Source organism: Kwoniella shandongensis, chromosome 13, assembly GCF_008629635.2.
Source record: "Kwoniella shandongensis chromosome 13, complete sequence".
In the NCBI taxonomy this organism is placed as follows: Eukaryota; Fungi; Basidiomycota; class Tremellomycetes; order Tremellales; family Cryptococcaceae; genus Kwoniella; species Kwoniella shandongensis.
In genome coordinates this window covers 698,669-717,867 of record NC_089299.1, presented here as the reverse complement: position 1 = coordinate 717,867, position 19,199 = coordinate 698,669, and the positions used below count along the sequence as shown (strand labels likewise).

Sequence of the window (19,199 nt, the reverse complement as noted above, 5' to 3'; positions counted from 1 at the left end):
ATCAGGTGCACTGCAGCTGTAGGAGGAGTAAGAAGATCATGTGGAAATGAGAATGGAGGAGGAGAACGGGTTGACTGGGTCGTGTGGAGGCTAGGGCGAAGCGGGTCGCTGCGCGAGCGATACCACGTGGCCCTCGGGATGACGTGTGAAAGGTTGAACTATCCAGCTGATGGTGATAATGATAGCTCCGTTATGTATTCTGCTTTCCTCGTGATCTTCCGACCTGTTTCTTGCTGTGAACATGTCAGAAAAGTTGGACACACAGGTTGATCAAGCAGCAAAGTTCGGTTCATCTCAATCTCATCTACATCCACTATCAGCGGGAAGCAGCAGAAGAGCGCCCTATCAGACGATTCGCTCAGAGAACCACTCCCCCCAATAAAGTCTAGGTTCCAGCCCACCTCCTTTCCACTATGCCTGTACGAATCCGATTAGCCCGACATGGTCATCGTAAATCACCTGTGTACCACATCGTCGCCATCAACTCCAAACGACCTCGAGAAGGTAAACCTCTCGAATTATTAGGGAAATACGACCCTATCCCCCGAGTCCGAATTGACGATCCTGTTATTGGAGGTGGGGGGATCCCCCCGCCTGCAGCGAATGTTTTTGGGAGTGATCCGAGTTTGGTCAGGAAGGAGAAGAAGATTGAGTGGAATGTGGAGAGGATAAGGTGGTGGCTTGGCGTTGGAGCAGAACCTACAAGAACGGTAGTCAAGCTTTTAGAGAGGGTAAGTTTCACGCTTCAGAGCAAGCTATGGATAGCTGTTTCATCCATCGCTGTAGACATGACTTGAGATAGAGAGCTGACTTCTATTGCTTGGATCTTTGCAGGGAGGAGTTTTGACAACACCACACAAATGGCAACATCCTTGGTCGCCTGCTCCTCAAACGACAAGCTCAACATCAACGGCAGGATCGGTGGAGACAGCAGCAGGAGAGACGACCGGTTTCGCAGGCAAGACAGCATCATGAGTTTAGAGCATGCATAGGTACATACAGCGATCATGTCAGCTTGGTCTTCTCCGGACAGGACGCAGGCGGGAAAGGAGTTGGTCGATGATCTCGACTGAGAAACTCAAAGTAGGAGTCAATCGCTGGAAAGATCTACGAACACGAAAGAGTCTTCGCTTCTTCTCGACCCTTGAAGTGTTCAGACTGGAAGAGGCGTGCCGCAGACCTATGGGTAAATCATTCAGTTTGTCTGCCCGAGAGTCTGAGTCTTGGATGGGCTGAAATCCTGCTAATCCTGCACATTGCTAAGCGGGTATATGATCCATGCAACCAAAAGATACAAGCCAAGCACACTTCCCCACCACCTCTATATCTACTTCTTCTTCTTCCTCTTCTCCTCCTCACCAGCGCCTCCTGCACCCGCTTTCCTCTTCACGCCAACGGCTGCAGGTGTGCCCTCTACATCTATCCCTACTGCATCGACTAACCTCTCCGCTCCGACCTCTTGAACCTCTTCGAGAACTTGTTCTTCCTTTCTTGCCTTTCGTGCATCTCTCTTCTTCTTCTCTTCCTCCTTTCGGAACTTTTTCAGATCACGCGCGTTCATGAATCTCGTATCGATCACTTCTGCCTCTGGCGCAGAAGTAGGTACGGGTCGAGGTGCCGAATCGTACGTCGCAACTGGTGCAGGCGCAGGTGCTTTGGTACGTTGTTGTTTGGTAGGTCGAGAGGATTCAGGTTCAGGTGATGGTGAAGGAGTTGGGGAAGGTCGTGATGGGATATCGGCGAGAGATGGCTCGGGTAATGGAGGAGGGTTGGCAGGGTCCGCAAGGAGTGATCCAGTAAGTGATAACATCTGGTTCGTGACTTGCATACTACGATGTAAAACATCAAGTTAGCACAATGACCATTTACTTATTCAAGTATAAGTCAGACTTACCCAATCACTGTGAATTTGATACCCTTTCCACCTTCACCCAACAACTTGCCCGAGCTCTTCTCCTTCCATCTACCGACATCGTGCACACCAACAACAAGATCATCGTCCTCATCTTCGCTGTCGGAGGAGAGATCGTCGGCTTCGTCGGTGTGCTCAAACTCGTAGAAATCAGTAGGGATGTGTTGCAAAGGGATCGACACATTGAAGGTTTTCGAGAAGAGGAGGGATAAGTGAGAAGGCGAAGATAAGGAGTGGGTTCCATCTAATTGGGATCACAATGAGGTGTCAGCTTGGTGTACTGGCTTCATTCCTCTGTACGGAAGACGGGGACAGACCAAAGCAGAACATGTGAAGGGGAACAAACGCGGGACGTGCACTCACAGAGCTTCTGACCGATCTTGGGAGCCCAGAGGATTGAGTGAAACTCGACCTCTATGATGTTGAACGGACATTCGTTCATGATCTTGGTTGTATCATCGACAAAGCTATGCTCCCAGTGAGCGAGGAGGACACCGCCCATTTGCGAGACGTATCTGAAATGGGACGAGAAGCGAATCAGCACCAAATCCCGACGACCACCGTCCTCTCTTCCTGTCATCCTAAGCGAATCTAATTTCTCCTAATCATGACAGGTCAAAGATTCCCAGACGTCGTCGTACTCACCGCATGATCATACCATCCAATTTCTCCCTCACACCACTCATGACATCCGCTCCAAACTTGGGAGCGATACTCAACCTCATCCTCGACAATCGATGTTCGAAAGGCGACTTATCGCTCTTCGACGACGAAGATGACGAAGATGATTTGGACTTGGTGGTCTCACCATTCGATTTGTTATGATGTTTGGATGATGATTTCGTACCGCTGTCGTGGTGTTTCGACTTGGATTTATGTTTTGAAGAACTGGCTTGGGCGTTGGCGTTAGGTAGAGCTGACGACATCGTAGCGACTGTACTCTTGGGGGTCTGCGGGGAAGTTGTCGATTTGGGTACTGTCTAGGAATTGTCCTAACAGCTGTGACAAGTCTGAGTATTGTTAGACAAGGTCATTCAAGGTGTATGGACATGAACGAAGCAGCGCCGTCGACGAGGAGTGAAAGCAAAAAGTTGAAAATGTGAATTTATATCGTGATGTCATGACATGTTCAAATTTCCTTCGCAACGCAAGAGTGATAGAGAGAGGATTATTTGGTCCAGCTACTACGTTCATCTGTTATTGCCAAGCTGACAGACGAACATACATACGCTATTCTGAAACTGAAATATTGCATCATTCGAGTCGAACTCGAAACGATCTCGATACAATTTTCTCGCACTGCTAAGGATAGCTCCCCAGCGAGACCGACATATACCCCTCCCTCAAGATGCCTCTCAACCTACGTCCAACTTTCCCCTATCCACTTCGGACTCCATCATGGTTCGCAGGCCACATGTCTCGTTCACTCCGCGAACTTCCCTCCTTACTCGAAGATATAGATCTGGTGATCGAAGCTCGTGATGCAAGATTACCCCTGACCAGTATAAATACGGCCTTTGATGCGTTGTTGAGTAAGTCGAGAGGGAAGGGGAAGGAGAGAGAGAGGGTGGTGGTTTATACAAAGAGGGATTTGGCAGAGAAGCGATATGAAGAGGTGAGTGAGGTTTATGCTGAGTGACATCAAAGCTGTCTCTCCTGGGAAGGTCAAGCTCAGCTCGGGAACGCTTGAAAGGGAGAGATATCAGTGCTTTTCATGGATATCGATGTACAATCCCTCGCTCGAGCTGCAGCTGATGGACATAATTGCTCTTCTACACAGCCACTGAAGAAAGCGTTTCTCGCACAAACTGGTCAGAAAGTCATGTTTGCAGATACGAGAATAGATCGTGACGTCCGAGAGGTCCTCCGACATGCAGTGCGTGAGTACTGCCGACCCCGCTATCCATGTCGGATGACGAAGGGCTTCTGGTGTAATACACCGCACTGCTAATGTACTGTATTTGTGGTTCATAGGTATAGCAAAGGATAATCAGGAGATCATACCGGAGATGCGAGTCCTGGTCGTTGGTATGCCGAACGTTGGTAAATCATCGTTGTTGAATGCTCTGCGGCGAGTCGGCGTGAGGAAAGGTGAGTTGGAATCGCATATCTACATCATCACCACTTTATAACTTCCACTCGCCCGATCGTCATGATCTAGTGGTCGGACCTTCACCATGCGTTTTCTTTTTCAGAATCTTGGTTTCTTCAGCTCAGCTTTAGATTGCTGATGTGACATGTTACTCTTGTGTTCCAGGCAAAGCATTCAGAACTGGCGCAGAAGCAGGTATCACTCGTAAATTGACCGGTACGGTTCGAATACACGAAGATCCAAGTGTGTACGTGTATGATACGCCCGGTGTTATGATGCCATATCTTGGGAAAGGGGAAGATGGTGCTGAGAGGGGATTAAAATTGGCTCTGACTGGTGAGTCCTGCTCAACCAATACCGCCCTCGATTACAGTACGCCCGCATCGGCCAGACTCGACAATATTCAGATATGGGGAGTAGGAGTAGGACACTGACTTGTTACGCGTTATACTCCTCAGCTGGTATCAAGGAAAGCTTGTTCGAACAAGATGCGATGCTCGATTACTTATTATGGAGGATGAATCAACGTATGGTGGCAGAGTCGCACCTCCCCGATGGACACCCAGCAAAGCGTGAGTGAGCGTGTTCACTCCCTTATATATTTTACTGGGTATCATGCGCCGTCATTCCCACTGTCGTCTGCGTGTCGAACTGGGAATGTGGACGATACAGACTGTTCTGCTGGCGTCCTCATTTCCTCCATTGGCGCTAGCGTTCTCATTCCGCTCGCATCTCACGATCTCATCCAGGAAATTGAAGCTGATACTCCACCCAGACCCCACATACCTCTCCCTCTTACCCCTTCCACCATCATTCGAACCGACCGACCATCTACCAACACTACTCGACGCACTCGCCGACAGATTATCAGCCAAGAAGAAAGGTGGAGAGCGTGATTGGGAATTCGTAATGGGATGGTTATTGAAGTTTTTTAGAGAAGGGAAGTTGGGGGGTTGGACATTGGATGATCTGGAAGGAGGGAGGGGGGTTATCGCGACGAAACCGACTATGACTTCAAGTGGGTCAGAGGGAGAGCGGGAAGGAGAGGGAGGGGTTGCACGGCAATTACAAGAACAGATGGTGGACGGGGGACAAAGCATCGTCCAACCATTTGTCCAAGTCGATCCTCAAACAAACGTCTCAGAACAAGGAACGTCTCCTCCTACCCCTACCCCTACCCCTACACCTTCACAAGAACTAGACCACCAAGTCTCACTGGCCGTCCAACAATTCCTCCATCAGAACCGCTCCACCTCTCACTCCAACACCTCCTCAAACTCATCCTCATCAGATCCAAATACCACTTCATTGAATCAACAGAAGAAAGCTGCGAAAAAGAAGAGATTGTTAGAGCGTGATGATAAATTACGAGCTAAAGGAGTGAATGTGCAGAGTCGGAAAGATCCGAGTGCAGGATTAGGAAGAGGCAGTAAGAAAGGCGAGATTGGACGGATCGTGAGAGGTAGACGATAGACGAGAGGATACACAATCGGACGGACGGATGGACGAGAGTGGTCGGACGGATGCTGTAAGATCCTGAAGCGAGGAGGAATGATACGATAATTTGACGCAATTAACGATACGACATAGATCCATATTCACACTTCATATTCATGTTTGTATGTACAACTACATATTACGGACATTCTTTTGACACAGCTCCCTCACCAGGTACTGAAATGTTTGCACATAAGACGAAGTATAATGAGAGGCACAAAAGAAAAAAGAGATTGATCTGAAGAGAGAAAGGACAGGTCGACTTTAGCATTCCGTTAAAGGGAAGAAGCCGAAGAGCACGGCAAGCGGTGTAGTATCCCGATCACACGGCCGGGTCGTAGAACCTATCGGGAGAAGCATATTAGGACTGCACATGTTTGTAAGCTGTCAAACCAACTCACCAGCAGACCAACGCGATGGAGAGATACGCCATCATCATGACGAAGCCTTCGAGATAGTTGGTTCTACCATCCGAGATGGCAAAGTTGACGAGCAACACCGAGATCACCAGTGCGATCCTGAATGGTCGCTTCAGCGCTGTACTTCAATTTGGATGAGGCAGATCACTCACGTCTCGAAAGTGTCGAAGAACAACAACATGGGTTGTCCAATGGCCCAGCCCACCAAAACCAAAATGGGTAAGAGACATAACGATACTTGGATACTTGAGCCGACCGCGATCGACATCGAGAGGTTCAACTTGTCTTTCACCGAGACCGTGACTGCCGTGATGTGTTCGACTGAGTTACCAATGACAGGCAACAAGATGAGACCGACAAACTCCCTCGAGATGTTTCCAGTCTCGGTCAATCCGTCGATGGAACCGACTAAGCATTCGGCAGTGATACCCGCAAGACCGGTCATCGCACAGAGCATCAACATCGCAAACGCGAATCGAACTTTGGGCTGAACATGCACCGTACCGTCGTCGTCAACGTACACTTCCGAGCTGGAATCGGAAGAGGATGAAGAAGATTGAGATTCTATATCACGGTGTCGACTATGTTCGAAAGTCGGTGGGTGCAAGGTATCGCTTGTATGAGTGGGCGAGGTGGGAGTCCGAGGAGTTCCGTCTGTCGCAGTCGGACTGAGTGTCTTCTCTCCTTCGACCAACCCGCTGGCGAGGGCGTTTTCGACATCCGCTTCGTGTCTTCGCTCATGAGCTCGCGACGATACGGAGAATCGACGAAATCGACGGAAAGGCGAATGTCTCTCGCTTCGTCCTGAACGGATGGATGATGCGGAGGATGAGCTGGAAGAGCTCGACGAATCGACAATCGAGTCGACCCAATGAGGACGCGGGAAGACGTGCTCATGGTGAGGCGCGGGACCGGGCAAAGGGTGCTGCACCTTCTCTCGAGGGATGCGGAAGAGATATGCGTGGGCTGTGACGTGCTCGTCAGGAACGATCATGACATGTGTACTAGAAGAATACTCACTATACAGCTGGAATGTAAGGAACATTGCGTATACCGCCAATAGGATGAAACTCAACCCTCGAGACATCTTGAGAAGGTTATTCAACTCTTCTCCCTCGGGTTGGAGCGCTCCGTTCCGCGTCGAATTGACAATCTCGGATGTCGAGGGGTATGCGTAGTGATACGCAGCGGGAAGGACGATGGCCATCAACTAAGCTGCAGGTCAGCATACAAAAGACAAGCACACTGTTGGACCAACGTACTGATATACCCAAGAGGGAGATGTGCATCTGCGCTCCAATGATCGTGTATAGTTGCTCGTGGAATCGAAGACCACCAGCCTAGCAGAAAGGTCAGCTGGAGTGTAACGAAAGGACTATGTGTTACTCACGAAATAACTCATACCCAACACAAGTAGGACTAGCAAGATCGAAGCGGTCAGCACCGATCTTGGCGAAGTCAGAAATTGTAACGTACCATTACTTAGGATACTTCCCACCATACTGGCTTGTACGATGTCGATATCGCCCTTGACCAAGGCGAGAATTGCAATTAGCAGTTCGACAGCGTTACTACAAGAATCCAATCAGTATTGTGATCATGAGTCCATAAGGCATGGTATGACATACCCGAAACTTGCGTTGAGGAGACCACCCCAGGCCTCACCGACACGGTGAGCTAATTCTTCAGTGCTGTTGACCACATTATTGGGGTCAGCAAGGAAGATCGACCAGGTGTACCTCAGAGTGGACTCACGCAAAACCAAGACCACCGGCAAGAGGTACGATACCGATGAGTGAAACGACGAATACTGCCACGGGGTTCTGGTGAGTGAAGTGCAGAGCCCAGGCGATCGGGAGGAGGACCGGTGTAATGCAAAGCGCTGGCTGGGACTTGATCGTGTTCTAAGTTGATATCATGTCAGCTTCAAGTATACTTGCGCGCGACATGCAAGTTCCTGCAACATACCCTGAAGCACTGTTTCCAGGTGGGTTCTTCGAAATGCTTCTTGACCTTTGTCTCCTCTTCCCCTCCGGGTGGACCCATCTTTGGCGGAAGTGGGATCGACAACCCCTTCAGCGGCGCCAATCGATTTCTTGTGATCGTGGCTGCAGTACTGGTTGGCAAAGCGGGCTCGGAATTGGATCGGATCGCTGCGATCGCATGTCCATCTTGTTCGATTTTGCCACCGTCACCATTATTGTCTTCGGCCGTTTGGGCATCTTCCACACTTGTGATAGTGATTGATGGATAACGGGCGTGGCCCGGTCTGGATTTAGATCGAGGTTGAGGATTCAAGATGGCTTTGGGGGTGAAGAAATCCTTGGATCGGACCGTCCGATCCTCGAGAGGTGGAGTGGATCCAATCGGGACGGCGAGAGGAAGTGTGAGCACATCGTGTGAGTCGGTGTTGGTGGTGTTGGTGGTGGCGACGGGTGGCGTAGAAGCGACCGTGGTACTTGAATGAGTAGAAGTAGGAGTGGGTTCTGTCTGTTCTTGTTCTTGTTCTTGATGATTGTGATGGTTGTTGTGGTTATCTTGGGAGTAAGGTCTATGATGACCCTCTATATCCGGTTCTGGTTCAGGTTCGAGGATAGGAGTCACTGTCATTGAACGATGGGATTGTTCTCGGGGTATAAGCTGGTGTGCGGTGAGTTGTACGAGCCAGGCAGTTGTGGAAGTCAAGTAAAGATCAAAGAGGTTTGTGATGAATGATAAGTTGTAAGTACATGACGATGAGAAGCTGCACGATGGAGGCCCCGGGTGAGTAAGTGAGTAGGTAGCAATGGTAGACGCATGCGGTGCAACGTGTAAACGTGTCACACCATGACGATTCATGGATAAGCATTGTCTGGGCGGTCTTGGCATTTCCTTCCTTTGGTCATTTCCCCACCTAATTACAGTTTGATCGCTCGTTCAGGCATGTTGGACCGTATCAAGTGATTGTTTGATATGGTCACGCATGTTGGGAATGTGGCTGTCGACATTGTCAACAGCGGTGATGAATGAACGACGTCTTGATATATGGGATCCAATAAGCAAGAGGAAGCAACCTTTGATGCGGACATATACGCAAGTGGTGAATGTGAACCACTGATTTATCGACGGGATCAAATCGAGCACATTCACCCGTTTGTCGAAGGCCGACGTTATTGGCCCGTCTCCGTCTCGGGGACCGATATACCGGTATACCGGTGTGTGTATTAAAAGTGCCACGCCAAGTGTTTTCTCGGTGTTGTTTGTTGCGTGCTATTGCACTATGCAGATTGGAGTCGTCATCGGTTAACGTGTAAGTTCCGATAATAGACTTGGCAGAGAATCGACGATGGGGCCGGAGAAGCAGGAAAATCCAGACACCACGTATACTTTCGTTACTTACCGAATAAAGCTGCACAAAATAGAATCTCACCGATCCACTATTACTCGATGGGGTAATCAGAATAAAGTTGCCAAGAGATCGGCCTAGCTGCGGTTGTGGAATACGTACGTGCGGAATCAGATGCATAGATCTATATTTATCTCTTGTCGCCTTTGTAGAGACAGCTGATTGCACCACAAGTTGACGCGCGTCTACTTGAATTGCTAGTACTTGCTGCTTTTGAACCGGATTACCGAGTGCACGGCTAACTATGTCACCTACCTTGAGACCGAAGTTCAGTCCTATTTACATCGATACATGCAATAGCTGATGCTTCAGATCACAAGTGTAGAGCATGATTGATGTATATTTCGGGCAAGGTGATGATGACCTGGGATAACGCAGCGACCTCTTGCGGATCGATTTTGGGTCATACCAGGCTGAAAGTGGCACGTTGCTTCCATAAATAAAAAGTGACAGTAACGGCAATAACCCAGGAACCGTGCACCACTTATATAATAGGCAGATCAGCGCAATAAAAAAGGGGAAATACAAAGTCTTGGCAGACTTCGTTTACCTTTCAAGTACAGAGATTGGGCAACACCCTCTCACTGCCCTTATATCCAAGAATAATCCATGTACGGTGTATATAGCTTCCCCCAGCCTATGAATGCGATCGCTTGCAGGTTATATATAACTATCACTCCACAGTCATTCAGTCGCACACGTCTTCGCTTCCTCCTCTACTCCTTCTTCTCACACGTATTAATAAGAAAGGAAGAGAAAAACAACATTAGTAACACTGAATAAACTCCCCCCCAAACCAACCAATACCAAATCAACCGACCAACCAAACCCCCGCACCAAGACACGCCGTAATCTCCCAAGACGAGAATAAGCACTTGGCAAAGCCTCTGGAAAAAAACGCCAAGACTGCATCTGGACCATACTCGACTCCCGTACTACATAAGACAAACCAAGTACATAGATACATACATAGACCCCCTTGCCCCCCCCTCTGCCTCATCTTCATTCTACTTGATCATACATTCATACATTCATACATACACACAAACAAACCATCAATCTTGACTCGCCAAAATGACAACCGCCGCTGGACCATCTTCCTCGCGCCACTCTCACTCTCCTCATCCTCACGCCGCACCACTTCCTCACGCTCACTCGCAACATTACCGTCACCACCCATACGCCAACCACGTTCATGCCAAGCCTTCGTCAAACAACCGACAACGAGCGAATGGCGAACTCCCACCAAGTCCTCCCAGATCAAGAAGGGATTTGAGCGAGACACCGAGTATCGGATTGGGTGTCGCCTTTGGTGGCAATGGAGGTGGGAAATGGTGGGACGAAGAATTGGTGAGTTACAAAGTGTCTGCACTCTCACTCAACCCTTATGCATTCGCTAACCGCATTGTACCTAGCCTGCACCTCCTGCATCGCTTTCAAGCATACTTGACTCGTTCAGAAAGAGTGGGGAGGGTGACCGGGATCTATTGCTCAGTATACTCGGTGCCAAGAAGGCCGAGGAAGAGGTACGTTGTCTGGTTTAGGGTTCTCTACCCTTTTTGCCTAGTCTTCCCAAACTGACAGTTTAATCTTCTTTCACACAGCGTCTTACTGCCATCATTCACACTCGACTCACCATCCTCCAAGCACGACTATCACTCCACTCGGCTGCCGCTGCAGCTGCCTCTACCCTGCCTATTGCGATCCCGTCATCTTCGCACGAAGTTGGTATGCACATGCCTCCTCCCGCTCCTGCGGTCGAGAGAACACCGAGTCTCACCTCTTCCAGAGGACCAGGTAGCGCTTCGGACGGAATCAACTCCCCTCCTCTTCCAGCTGCAAGTGGACCAAGTCCCGCTATGGGATACATGCAACCTCCCCCTGCACCTTCGTCCAACGCCTCTGTCTCACCAATCCCGCCTACCACCTCTCTGATGGAGAAGGAGAGAGATGTCTCATCATCTCAACCGAGATCATACTGGCAACTCCCTTCACTCAACTCTTCTCTTCGAGCGCCTTCCCCTGGTTCTATTCGAGGTACATCTCGATCCCCTGGCGAGCATCAACATGCTCTCCCCCCTATCAGAATACAACAAGAGGAGAAGCGAGGCTGTTGTCCACGAAAGTCGATCCCGAAAAGCAACGGCACCGATAGAGGATCTCTTTCGCCCACTACATCGAACGACGAAAGGAGACAACGATCGGGAAGCGGTCTCGAGATGTTGTTGGACGTCGGTATGAGAGGCTTGGCAAGGGAGAAGGAGAGCGCGGAGAGGGACGTGTAGGGTGTTTTTGTTAGAAAGGTCTTTTGCAATGTTGTCTATAGGGCGTTGTATGAAATTTTGTAAATTGACAACGATCAAATGCTATTTCAATTGTGACATACATATGTTTTTGCTGTGTGTGTACAAATGCGGTCTACTACACCATCTTGTCCCAGTGTCCTTCTGCTCATCTTGCACATACCCCTCTATCGTCCATGCCATTGTGGACAAGGTACTTCACCATACGGAATCACCCTTCCAGCCTGCTTTGTGTAGAATTCCATGGTATATACTTATATGGTGACTACACCTCAACCTCCTTCATTGTCTCCAACACTCTCTCTACCGCAGCTTTGCCCAACGGTACCCAAACCCATCTTCCTGTTCTACCTTCACCGTCGAAACCCGCCTCCACCACCAATCCGTGATCTCTATATTCTCCTAACAACGACTCATATCTCTCCGGTTCTCTCGCCACAAATTTATCCTTTGCCATTCCTTGCAAGACGTCATTATCGACCGCGAAGACCGGTGCGATCTGCGCAGCAGGATGAGCTGTGTGATGTATTGGTGATGGTGGAAGATTGGCGAGTTGTCGCGTGAGTAGTAATTTGAGTAATCGCGCTGCCATAGGTGGGACAGATTTGAGGATCTGTAAAGCACCTTCTTCAGAAATACCCCCTCCAGTACCTGTAGCTGAGGAGAGGGAGAGCGAGTTGTTACTGGCTGATAATCGGAGGTAGGAAAGTTCGAGCGTGTACGGCGCATAGGTCGTCAAGTTGTGATGGAGCCAATTGAATCCCCTCGAAGGCGGTGGGATACCCTTCCATTCTCCTGGGGCGTAAGTGTGGGGAGGGGAATTCGTCAAGGTCGAAGAGAATATCAGAGCAGTATGAAGATGATCGTACGTCGCTAGGATCCGTATTCGAGGAGAAGAAGCAAGTAGAGATAAGATGGCTAATGATCTTGGTGATCTCAATGAAGGTGAATCGATATTGTGCAGAACCAAATATAATGGTGATTTCGCCAAAGCTGAAAATTGAGAATGTTGGTCTTTCTTCTTGTTCGAGGTGGAGGGGATAGACTCGGGAGGTAAGAAATACGCATAGATTCGATGAGCAGATCGATCGACTGGTGTCGTACAGTTATTTGGAACTGGTATATCTTGAGGTACACCCAACGTATCTTCTATCTGACTCAAAACGTCCCTTATCCCCAGTTGTGGGAAATGACCATTGATCACTACGCAATGACCTTCCCTCGCCAATCGTTTCTGGACGAACCGATTGATGGCTAGTCGTTTCGAGCCAAAACCGTAGAACAAGAGACCGAACCCTGCTTCAAGCTCAGCGAGCCATTGATTGTATCGCTCTTCGAATGAGTCGGGCGGACCAAGTTTTGATCGTGAAGAAGATGATTGGGCAGTATATGTGTCATACGATTTTTGAGAGAGCGGTTGTGCGAGGAGTGAATACGAGTTGCCGGATGTACGTGATGGTCTTGAAGCTAATAAGAAATATGCGTCGGCCTTGGAAGGACGAATGATACCTCCTGCAGCTTGTGCTTGAGCTTGGGCATCTTCGTAATCTTGCAAGGCGGTCTTTCGTTTAGGTGTTCTGCGTGGTGTCGAATCTCCCGGGGTCTTTGAACCCCTCCTTGATGCTCCACTCTTGCCGCTTCTGGGAGTTGCAGTTCCCACCAATCCCATCTTCCCTCTTTTCATAGTAGGCGTACTTCTACCTTCCGTCGCACCATCATCATCCTCGTCCAAATCCACATCTTCATCATCATCCTCTTCTTCAACGTCGGAAGGCTGTTCGAACCCATCTCCTTCTCCTTCGCCTTCAGAAGACGATCCCGATGAATGATGATCGTGATACCCTGTCAAGAAAGAGACGAGATGAGAAGCGGAAGGTTCGTCGGCGTCGTCATAATCTGCATTGTCGTTCAGCGGGTCGGGAGAAGGGGAAGTCGCCGTTCTCCGTCGTTTAGCAGGTCGAGGAGCCATATCGGTACGTTTTGTTGAGTTGACCAAATGTCCTGTTGCCGTCTTGTCTGACCAGAGTTCCTCGGACTGAGACGGTCTTCTAGTATGAGGATTGGATATTAGTTCAAAAGAAAAACAATGGTTGTCCCGAACATTTCACCGTCGCGTTGAATCAACTGATCCATCCTCCACTTTCACTTTCGCTCTCGATCCACGCGTCATTTCCCGTACATCAATCAATCTATCCATTTCCATCTTCGCCTTCACTCTGGTCGGTTTGCGTTGATACAACTCTCCAGTCTTACTTAACTCGATTTGGAGCTTGCAAGCGCCTCACAAATCGCGATGCCTGCGTCAACTCCCAAATCTTCACCGAGGAAGTCGCAAACGGCAAGTCAGGAGAAGAAGAAACCAGCGACGGCTGTGAAGAAGGACGAAAAACCGGCCGGGAGAGATATAAGAGGATTCGTGAGTGTATCCTTCGGCTCAAGATCTCCGACCAACATAAGTATGCTGGGGAGAAGAGAAGAGACGCTAATATATAAACTTTGTTTATCGGCCACTTAGTTCGGAGCTGGGGTAGGCCATATTGCACGATCTGAATGGCACCGTCGCAGCAAGCTAATAACAAACCTCAGGCATCAACGTCAACAAATAAGAATGGCGCTTCAAGCTCGAACGCAGCAAATGGAACGGGTAAGAAGCCAATCACGATAGGTCAGTTGGCTAAGTTACATGATGTGGACTATTGAGCTGATGAAACTCTTGTCGATAGACGACAGCGATGAAGAGGAGGATAAAGTGGAAAAGAAGCCTGCGTGAGTTGTGATCCCGATCTTAATATCTTGGGAATCTGCAGTACTAAAGTAATGATCTATTCGTGTTGTCCTTCTCACAGTGGCAGGTCAGTATTTTCTTGTCTTTGCCAGCCGCAGAGCTGCACCAGAGCTGATATGTCATTCGAAGCGCAAAACCCGCTGCAACAACAAGTAAAGCGACTACTTCGAAACATTTCGCCTCGGTCTCATCCAGCTCTGTAAGTCCTCTACGGATGCTAAGCCGCTCCCAGATGAGCTCATGCCATTCATTTACGCAGAAAAAGCCGATTGTACTCGATTCATCGGATGACGATCTGAGCCCTGCTCCTTCATCCAAACCTCCCCCGAAAGCTAAATCACCAGCTAAGCCCGTCGTCAAATCCGAATCGAAACCGACGAAACCGACTGCAGCCATCAAACGAAAGAAGCTCATTGCGTCATCTGACGACGACGATGATGATGATGATGGGGACGTTAAGAAAGAGGCCGATGCCAAACCACCTGCGAGAAAGAGGCAGAGTGTAGGGGGCGGACTGGCGAAGAAGGTGAATTATCTAGAGTCGAGCGATGAGGAAGAAGAAGAGGTCGAGGTCAAGCCAAAGCCCACGACAGCGGCAAAGGGCAAGAACGTCAAGAAGGAGAAGGAGCCGTCGGTGCGTACTCATGATTTCTTCTCCGTGTGGGCGACTCCGTCGAGAGTATCTTATCAAGTCAGCTGATGATCCTTTTTGTAAAATAGCCAATGGACGTAGATTCAGATTCAGAATCTGATGAAGACGACTTTATCGACGACGATGACGATGACGATGATCGACCAAAGAAAGGTAAATCAAAAGCGAAACCGAAAGCTGCGGCTGCACCTAAAGCCAAAGCGACACCGAAGAAAGCTGCGCCTGCGAAGAAAGCGACACCAGTGAAGAAACCTGCACCAGCAAAGAAACCTGCTGCTAAGAAGGAGGAGAAAGCAGATGGAGATGAGGATCGAGAGGGAGAGGAGAAGAAGAAGAAACCCGCTTTCAAGTGAGTTTCGACTTTCTCTCGGACCTTGTTATGCCAGTAAGGGGGGAGAGGAAGAGGCGAAAGCTAACATCGATGAATCACCGTAGTTGGAGGGCAGCAGCAGCGGCCAGAGCAGCAGGTCCAAAAGCACCTGGATCGAAGGAGATTCCAGAAGGCGCACCTGATTGTTTGGCAGGATTGACATTTGTGTTCACGGGTGAATTGGATAGTCTTGGACGGGATGAGGCGACAGAGCTTGTTAAGCGGTATTCGGGGTAAGTGCTTTTTTCATAGTGACCAAAGAACGCCTTCTGCCTGACAGGGATGCCGGTCATCTCGGATTGCATCCCTAATCTTGCACTCCAAATGCGCTACTGACCACCGCGTTGATCCATCTTCTACAGTAAGGTCACGTCCGGCCCTTCCAGCAAGACTAGTTTCGTCGTCATCGGAGAGAATGCTGGCGCCTCGAAACTCAAGTTTATCCAGGAGAAGAAGATTGCTACAATGACTGAAGACGAATTCTTAGAATTCATCCGATCCAGACCTGGTGGAGGGGAGATGGATGAAAAAGCTGCGAAGAAGAAGGAATTAGAGGAGAAGAAGATTAAACAGCAAGCGAAGGAGTTGGAGGAGAGAGAAAAGGAAGAGGAAAAGGATAGGAAGAGGAAAGAAAAGGCTTTGGAGGGGACAGGTATTGCTGCAAAGTGAGTCTGAGTCGGGCGAGCTGCACGCAAAGCGAAAGCGAGTAGAGGTGCTGATTGCGCTTTGGGTGATAGGAAAGTGGCACCTGCTTCAGCGCAATTGTGGACGACGAAGTATGCACCTCAGAACCTCAAGGAGATCTGCGGAAACAAAGCTCCTGTAGATAGGCTGGGTTTATGGTTGAAAGAATGGTAAGCTACCACCGCAGTCCAACCTCTGAGACATTTTAACTGATGCTGTGTGGTCACGATCAGGCAAAAGAACTACAAGTCCGGCTTCAAGAGACCTGGAAAAGATGGTATGGGGATCTATCGAGCTGTTTTGATATCTGGCCCACCGGGAATTGGAAAGACGACGTCGGCACATCTGATGGCCAAAGAGGCGGGATACAATCCGATCGAGCTGAATGCCAGTGATGCGAGAAGTAAGAAGCTTATAGAGGTGGGTATTGCAAATCAGACCGGAATGATGGTCTTGTGGAGACTGAACTGATGTCGTGCTTGTGTCATATTATCAATAGAACTTCACAAACATCGACAATACTTCTCTAGACGGGTTTTTCCAGGGATCAGGTATCAAGGTGAGTGACAGACGTTCTACGCGATATTGGGTATCACGCTGATTGCCAAACCTATCAGAGCACGACAGTCGCCGATGTCGAAATCAACTCTCGGACCTGTTTGATCATGGACGAAGTGGACGGTATGTCTGCTGGTGATCGAGGTGGTGTTGGGGCTTTAAACGCTTTGATCAAGAAGACCAAGGTGAGCGGTTGTTCAAGACTGCCCTCAAGGGCATAGAGGTGACTTCGTTTCCTGGTACAGATCCCCATGGTTTTGATCTGTAACGATAGAACGTTGCAGAAGATGAAACCGTTGCAAGGTACCACCTACAACATGACATTTAGGCGGTGAGTTCACTTTCGCTCAACGGCAGGTGTAATTGGCTTATGTCTTTGCAGACCACAACCAGCAGAGATCAGATCAAGAATCATGTCAATCTTGTTCAAGTGAGTAGTCAAATCAGACTCGGCAAAGCGTAATTGTGTGCAGCTGACAGGTTCGCGTTGAATTCGCAGAGAGAAGATGAAGATCCCGCCAAATGTCCTGGATGAGTTGGTCAAAGGTGTCAACTCCGATATCAGACAGGTCCTGAATATGCTTTCAACGTATAAGCTGGGCAAGAATCAGATGGACTTTGACGAAGGGAAACAGCTGTGAGTTCAGCTAGCCACTTTCCCACCTACTCCCTCGAGAAATCTCTCCATGCTTTGCACGAAGAAAAGCTAACCAGATTGTTACTGGGCAATAGGGTCAAGCTCAACGAGAAAAACACGATCCTCACGCCATTTACGATTATCGACAAGTTGACAGGACCATATGCATTCTCAAAGACGAGTAAGGAGTCTTTAGGAGACAGAATGGAGTTGTACTTCCACGACTTCAGCTTCGTGCCACTGTTCATGCAGGTAAGTAATGCTGTACAAGCAGACCAGACCGTCCTCAATCATTTGGAGATCGGATCATGCTGATACTCCGCTCATCGCGTAGGAACACTACATCAAGACGAATCCCGCTTTGACAAACAACTTGGATGGACCGCCTAAAGATCTGAAACACCTTGAGTTGCTGAGTAAAGCGGCAGATTCGATTTCGGACGGTGATCTGATAGACCGAATGATTCACGGGTGGGTGGAACGTCTTCCTATCATACTCATCAAACTCTGTGTGTTTGACGGCGACAACCGCTTATGATTGCACTGTGATGTTGTACAGATCGGAACAACATTGGTCACTGCTCCCATTACACGCGGTCGCATCTACGGTGAAACCCGCCTCGTTGATCTACGGACCGATGAGAAGTACAGGAGGTGGTGGTCCCGGAGCTTGGGGTCCCTCTTTCCCTCAGTGAGTGTTCTTATCTGCTTGATAGGTCACAAAGACTGATACTCTGTTGTGCAGATGGCTGGGACAGAACTCGAAGCAAGGCAAACTGGGACGACAACTCACAGATATTCAGATCCGAATGAGGTTGAGGGTATCGGGTAGTAGAGCGGAGATCAGGGAGCAGTACATGCCTTTGTTGGCGAGCAAGGTGGTCTTACCGCTCGTCAAGAATGGTCAGGTGAGTGCCCCGTGTCTCACCTCTTTCGACGTTGTGCCCTTTGTGAGTGTACTGGCCATAATGACTAACCTCGTATCGCCTCATTAGGACGCTATTGAGGAGACCATTGGGTACATGGACGAATACTACCTCGGTAAAGATGATTGGGACGCGCTTGTCGAACTGGGAGTGGACACGATGGCCGAGAGTATCATCACGAAGAAGATTCCAACGGCTGTCAAGAGTGCTTTCACAAGACAGTGAGTCTACGCGCTCACTACTACATTATCCATCTTGCCAATCCATCGTCCTGTCCCTTCTCTTCACCGTACATGAGACCTGTGCTAATAGTCTGCGACAGATATAACAAAGCGGATCATCCTATCGCTTTCCACAAGGGCGACATGTTTGCAGCCTCGAAGAAGAAGATTGCAGATACTGGACCTGCACCAGACAACGAGGATGTCTTCGAGGTGAGCACGGGTGCAAGCGCAAGCTTCAGACCCGATCAAGCAAGACGATCACGCCGAGTAAAATTTGCTGATGTACTTATCGTGTCGTGTCGTAGGAGGACGAAGCTGTTCCTGAAGATGTATCTGATAAGGAAGATGAAGAAGAAGTGAACGACGTGACAAAGGACAAGTTGATCAAGGCTGTTAAGCCGAAAGGAGCTGCTGCCAAGGGCAAAGCTGCTGCGAAGGGTAAGAAGTGAGCGAGGTCGGCTAGAAGCGAGCGAACAAGGACAGTGATCACAGGGGCATAGTGGAAGGTGTTCAATTTGTCTTGGAAGTGGCGATGGATCAGTTTTGATACTGTCGCGTTGACTTGGATAATAGTATGATTCGATGATACCTATTTTGTAGGGATACAGCATGTAATAACCTAATTGCGATGATTTCTCGATTCATGGACTCTGCAAGGAACAATAGGAGAGCTAGGGTACGACAGCACAGACAACTGTACTCGAGTACAGAAATCACACATACAGGACAAAAGTGGCTTTTAATCTTGGCGGCGA

General features: G+C 49.1%; 7 protein-coding genes across 7 annotated transcripts; 4 read left to right on the top strand and 3 right to left on the bottom strand.

The window, feature by feature from the left end:
* Positions 1-413: 413 nt before the first annotated feature.
* Positions 414-975, top strand: CI109_106950 (mitochondrial 37S ribosomal protein bS16m; the record flags this gene model as incomplete). Its single annotated transcript, XM_032001987.1, has 2 exons — positions 414-731; positions 835-975. 2 exons carry the CDS (start codon positions 414-416, stop codon positions 973-975), a joined length of 459 nt encoding a protein of 152 aa, XP_031863544.1.
* A 352-nt stretch (positions 976-1,327) lies between these two features.
* On the bottom strand, positions 1,328-2,838 carry CI109_106949 (uncharacterized protein; the record flags this gene model as incomplete). Its single annotated transcript, XM_032001988.1, has 4 exons — positions 1,328-1,829; positions 1,895-2,156; positions 2,276-2,427; positions 2,558-2,838. 4 exons carry the CDS (start codon positions 2,836-2,838, stop codon positions 1,328-1,330), a joined length of 1,197 nt encoding a protein of 398 aa, XP_031863545.1.
* A 422-nt stretch (positions 2,839-3,260) lies between these two features.
* On the top strand, positions 3,261-5,477 carry CI109_106948 (uncharacterized protein; the record flags this gene model as incomplete). The annotated part of the gene is made up of 6 exons (XM_032001989.1): positions 3,261-3,527; positions 3,693-3,792; positions 3,887-4,003; positions 4,170-4,340; positions 4,463-4,576; positions 4,780-5,477. The coding sequence occupies 6 exons, from the start codon at positions 3,261-3,263 to the stop codon at positions 5,475-5,477; spliced, it is 1,467 nt and encodes a 488-aa protein (XP_031863546.1).
* Positions 5,478-5,823: 346 nt separating this feature from the next.
* Positions 5,824-8,530, bottom strand: CI109_106947 (calcium/proton exchanger; the record flags this gene model as incomplete). Its single annotated transcript, XM_032001990.1, has 10 exons — positions 5,824-5,845; positions 5,903-6,019; positions 6,073-6,886; positions 6,941-7,130; positions 7,183-7,260; positions 7,311-7,339; positions 7,397-7,491; positions 7,549-7,611; positions 7,676-7,824; positions 7,889-8,530. The coding sequence occupies 10 exons, from the start codon at positions 8,528-8,530 to the stop codon at positions 5,824-5,826; spliced, it is 2,199 nt and encodes a 732-aa protein (XP_031863547.1).
* A 1,849-nt stretch (positions 8,531-10,379) lies between these two features.
* Positions 10,380-11,590, top strand: CI109_106946 (uncharacterized protein; the record flags this gene model as incomplete). Its single annotated transcript, XM_032001991.1, has 3 exons — positions 10,380-10,655; positions 10,721-10,831; positions 10,910-11,590. The coding sequence occupies 3 exons, from the start codon at positions 10,380-10,382 to the stop codon at positions 11,588-11,590; spliced, it is 1,068 nt and encodes a 355-aa protein (XP_031863548.1).
* Positions 11,591-11,873: 283 nt separating this feature from the next.
* CI109_106945 (uncharacterized protein) lies at positions 11,874-13,577 on the bottom strand (the record flags this gene model as incomplete). Its single annotated transcript, XM_032001992.1, has 1 exon — positions 11,874-13,577. One exon carries the CDS (start codon positions 13,575-13,577, stop codon positions 11,874-11,876), a length of 1,704 nt encoding a protein of 567 aa, XP_031863549.1.
* Positions 13,578-13,901: 324 nt separating this feature from the next.
* Positions 13,902-18,893, top strand: CI109_106944 (uncharacterized protein; the record flags this gene model as incomplete). The annotated part of the gene is made up of 23 exons (XM_065967928.1): positions 13,902-14,024; positions 14,195-14,273; positions 14,332-14,374; positions 14,523-14,592; positions 14,653-15,027; positions 15,114-15,198; positions 15,241-15,394; positions 15,481-15,648; positions 15,778-16,080; positions 16,153-16,269; positions 16,333-16,519; positions 16,599-16,658; positions 16,717-16,842; positions 16,903-16,988; positions 17,040-17,087; positions 17,157-17,294; positions 17,390-17,546; positions 17,629-17,765; positions 17,854-17,985; positions 18,040-18,202; positions 18,290-18,441; positions 18,543-18,654; positions 18,750-18,893. 23 exons carry the CDS (start codon positions 13,902-13,904, stop codon positions 18,891-18,893), a joined length of 3,159 nt encoding a protein of 1,052 aa, XP_065824000.1.
* Positions 18,894-19,199: the final 306 nt, after the last annotated feature.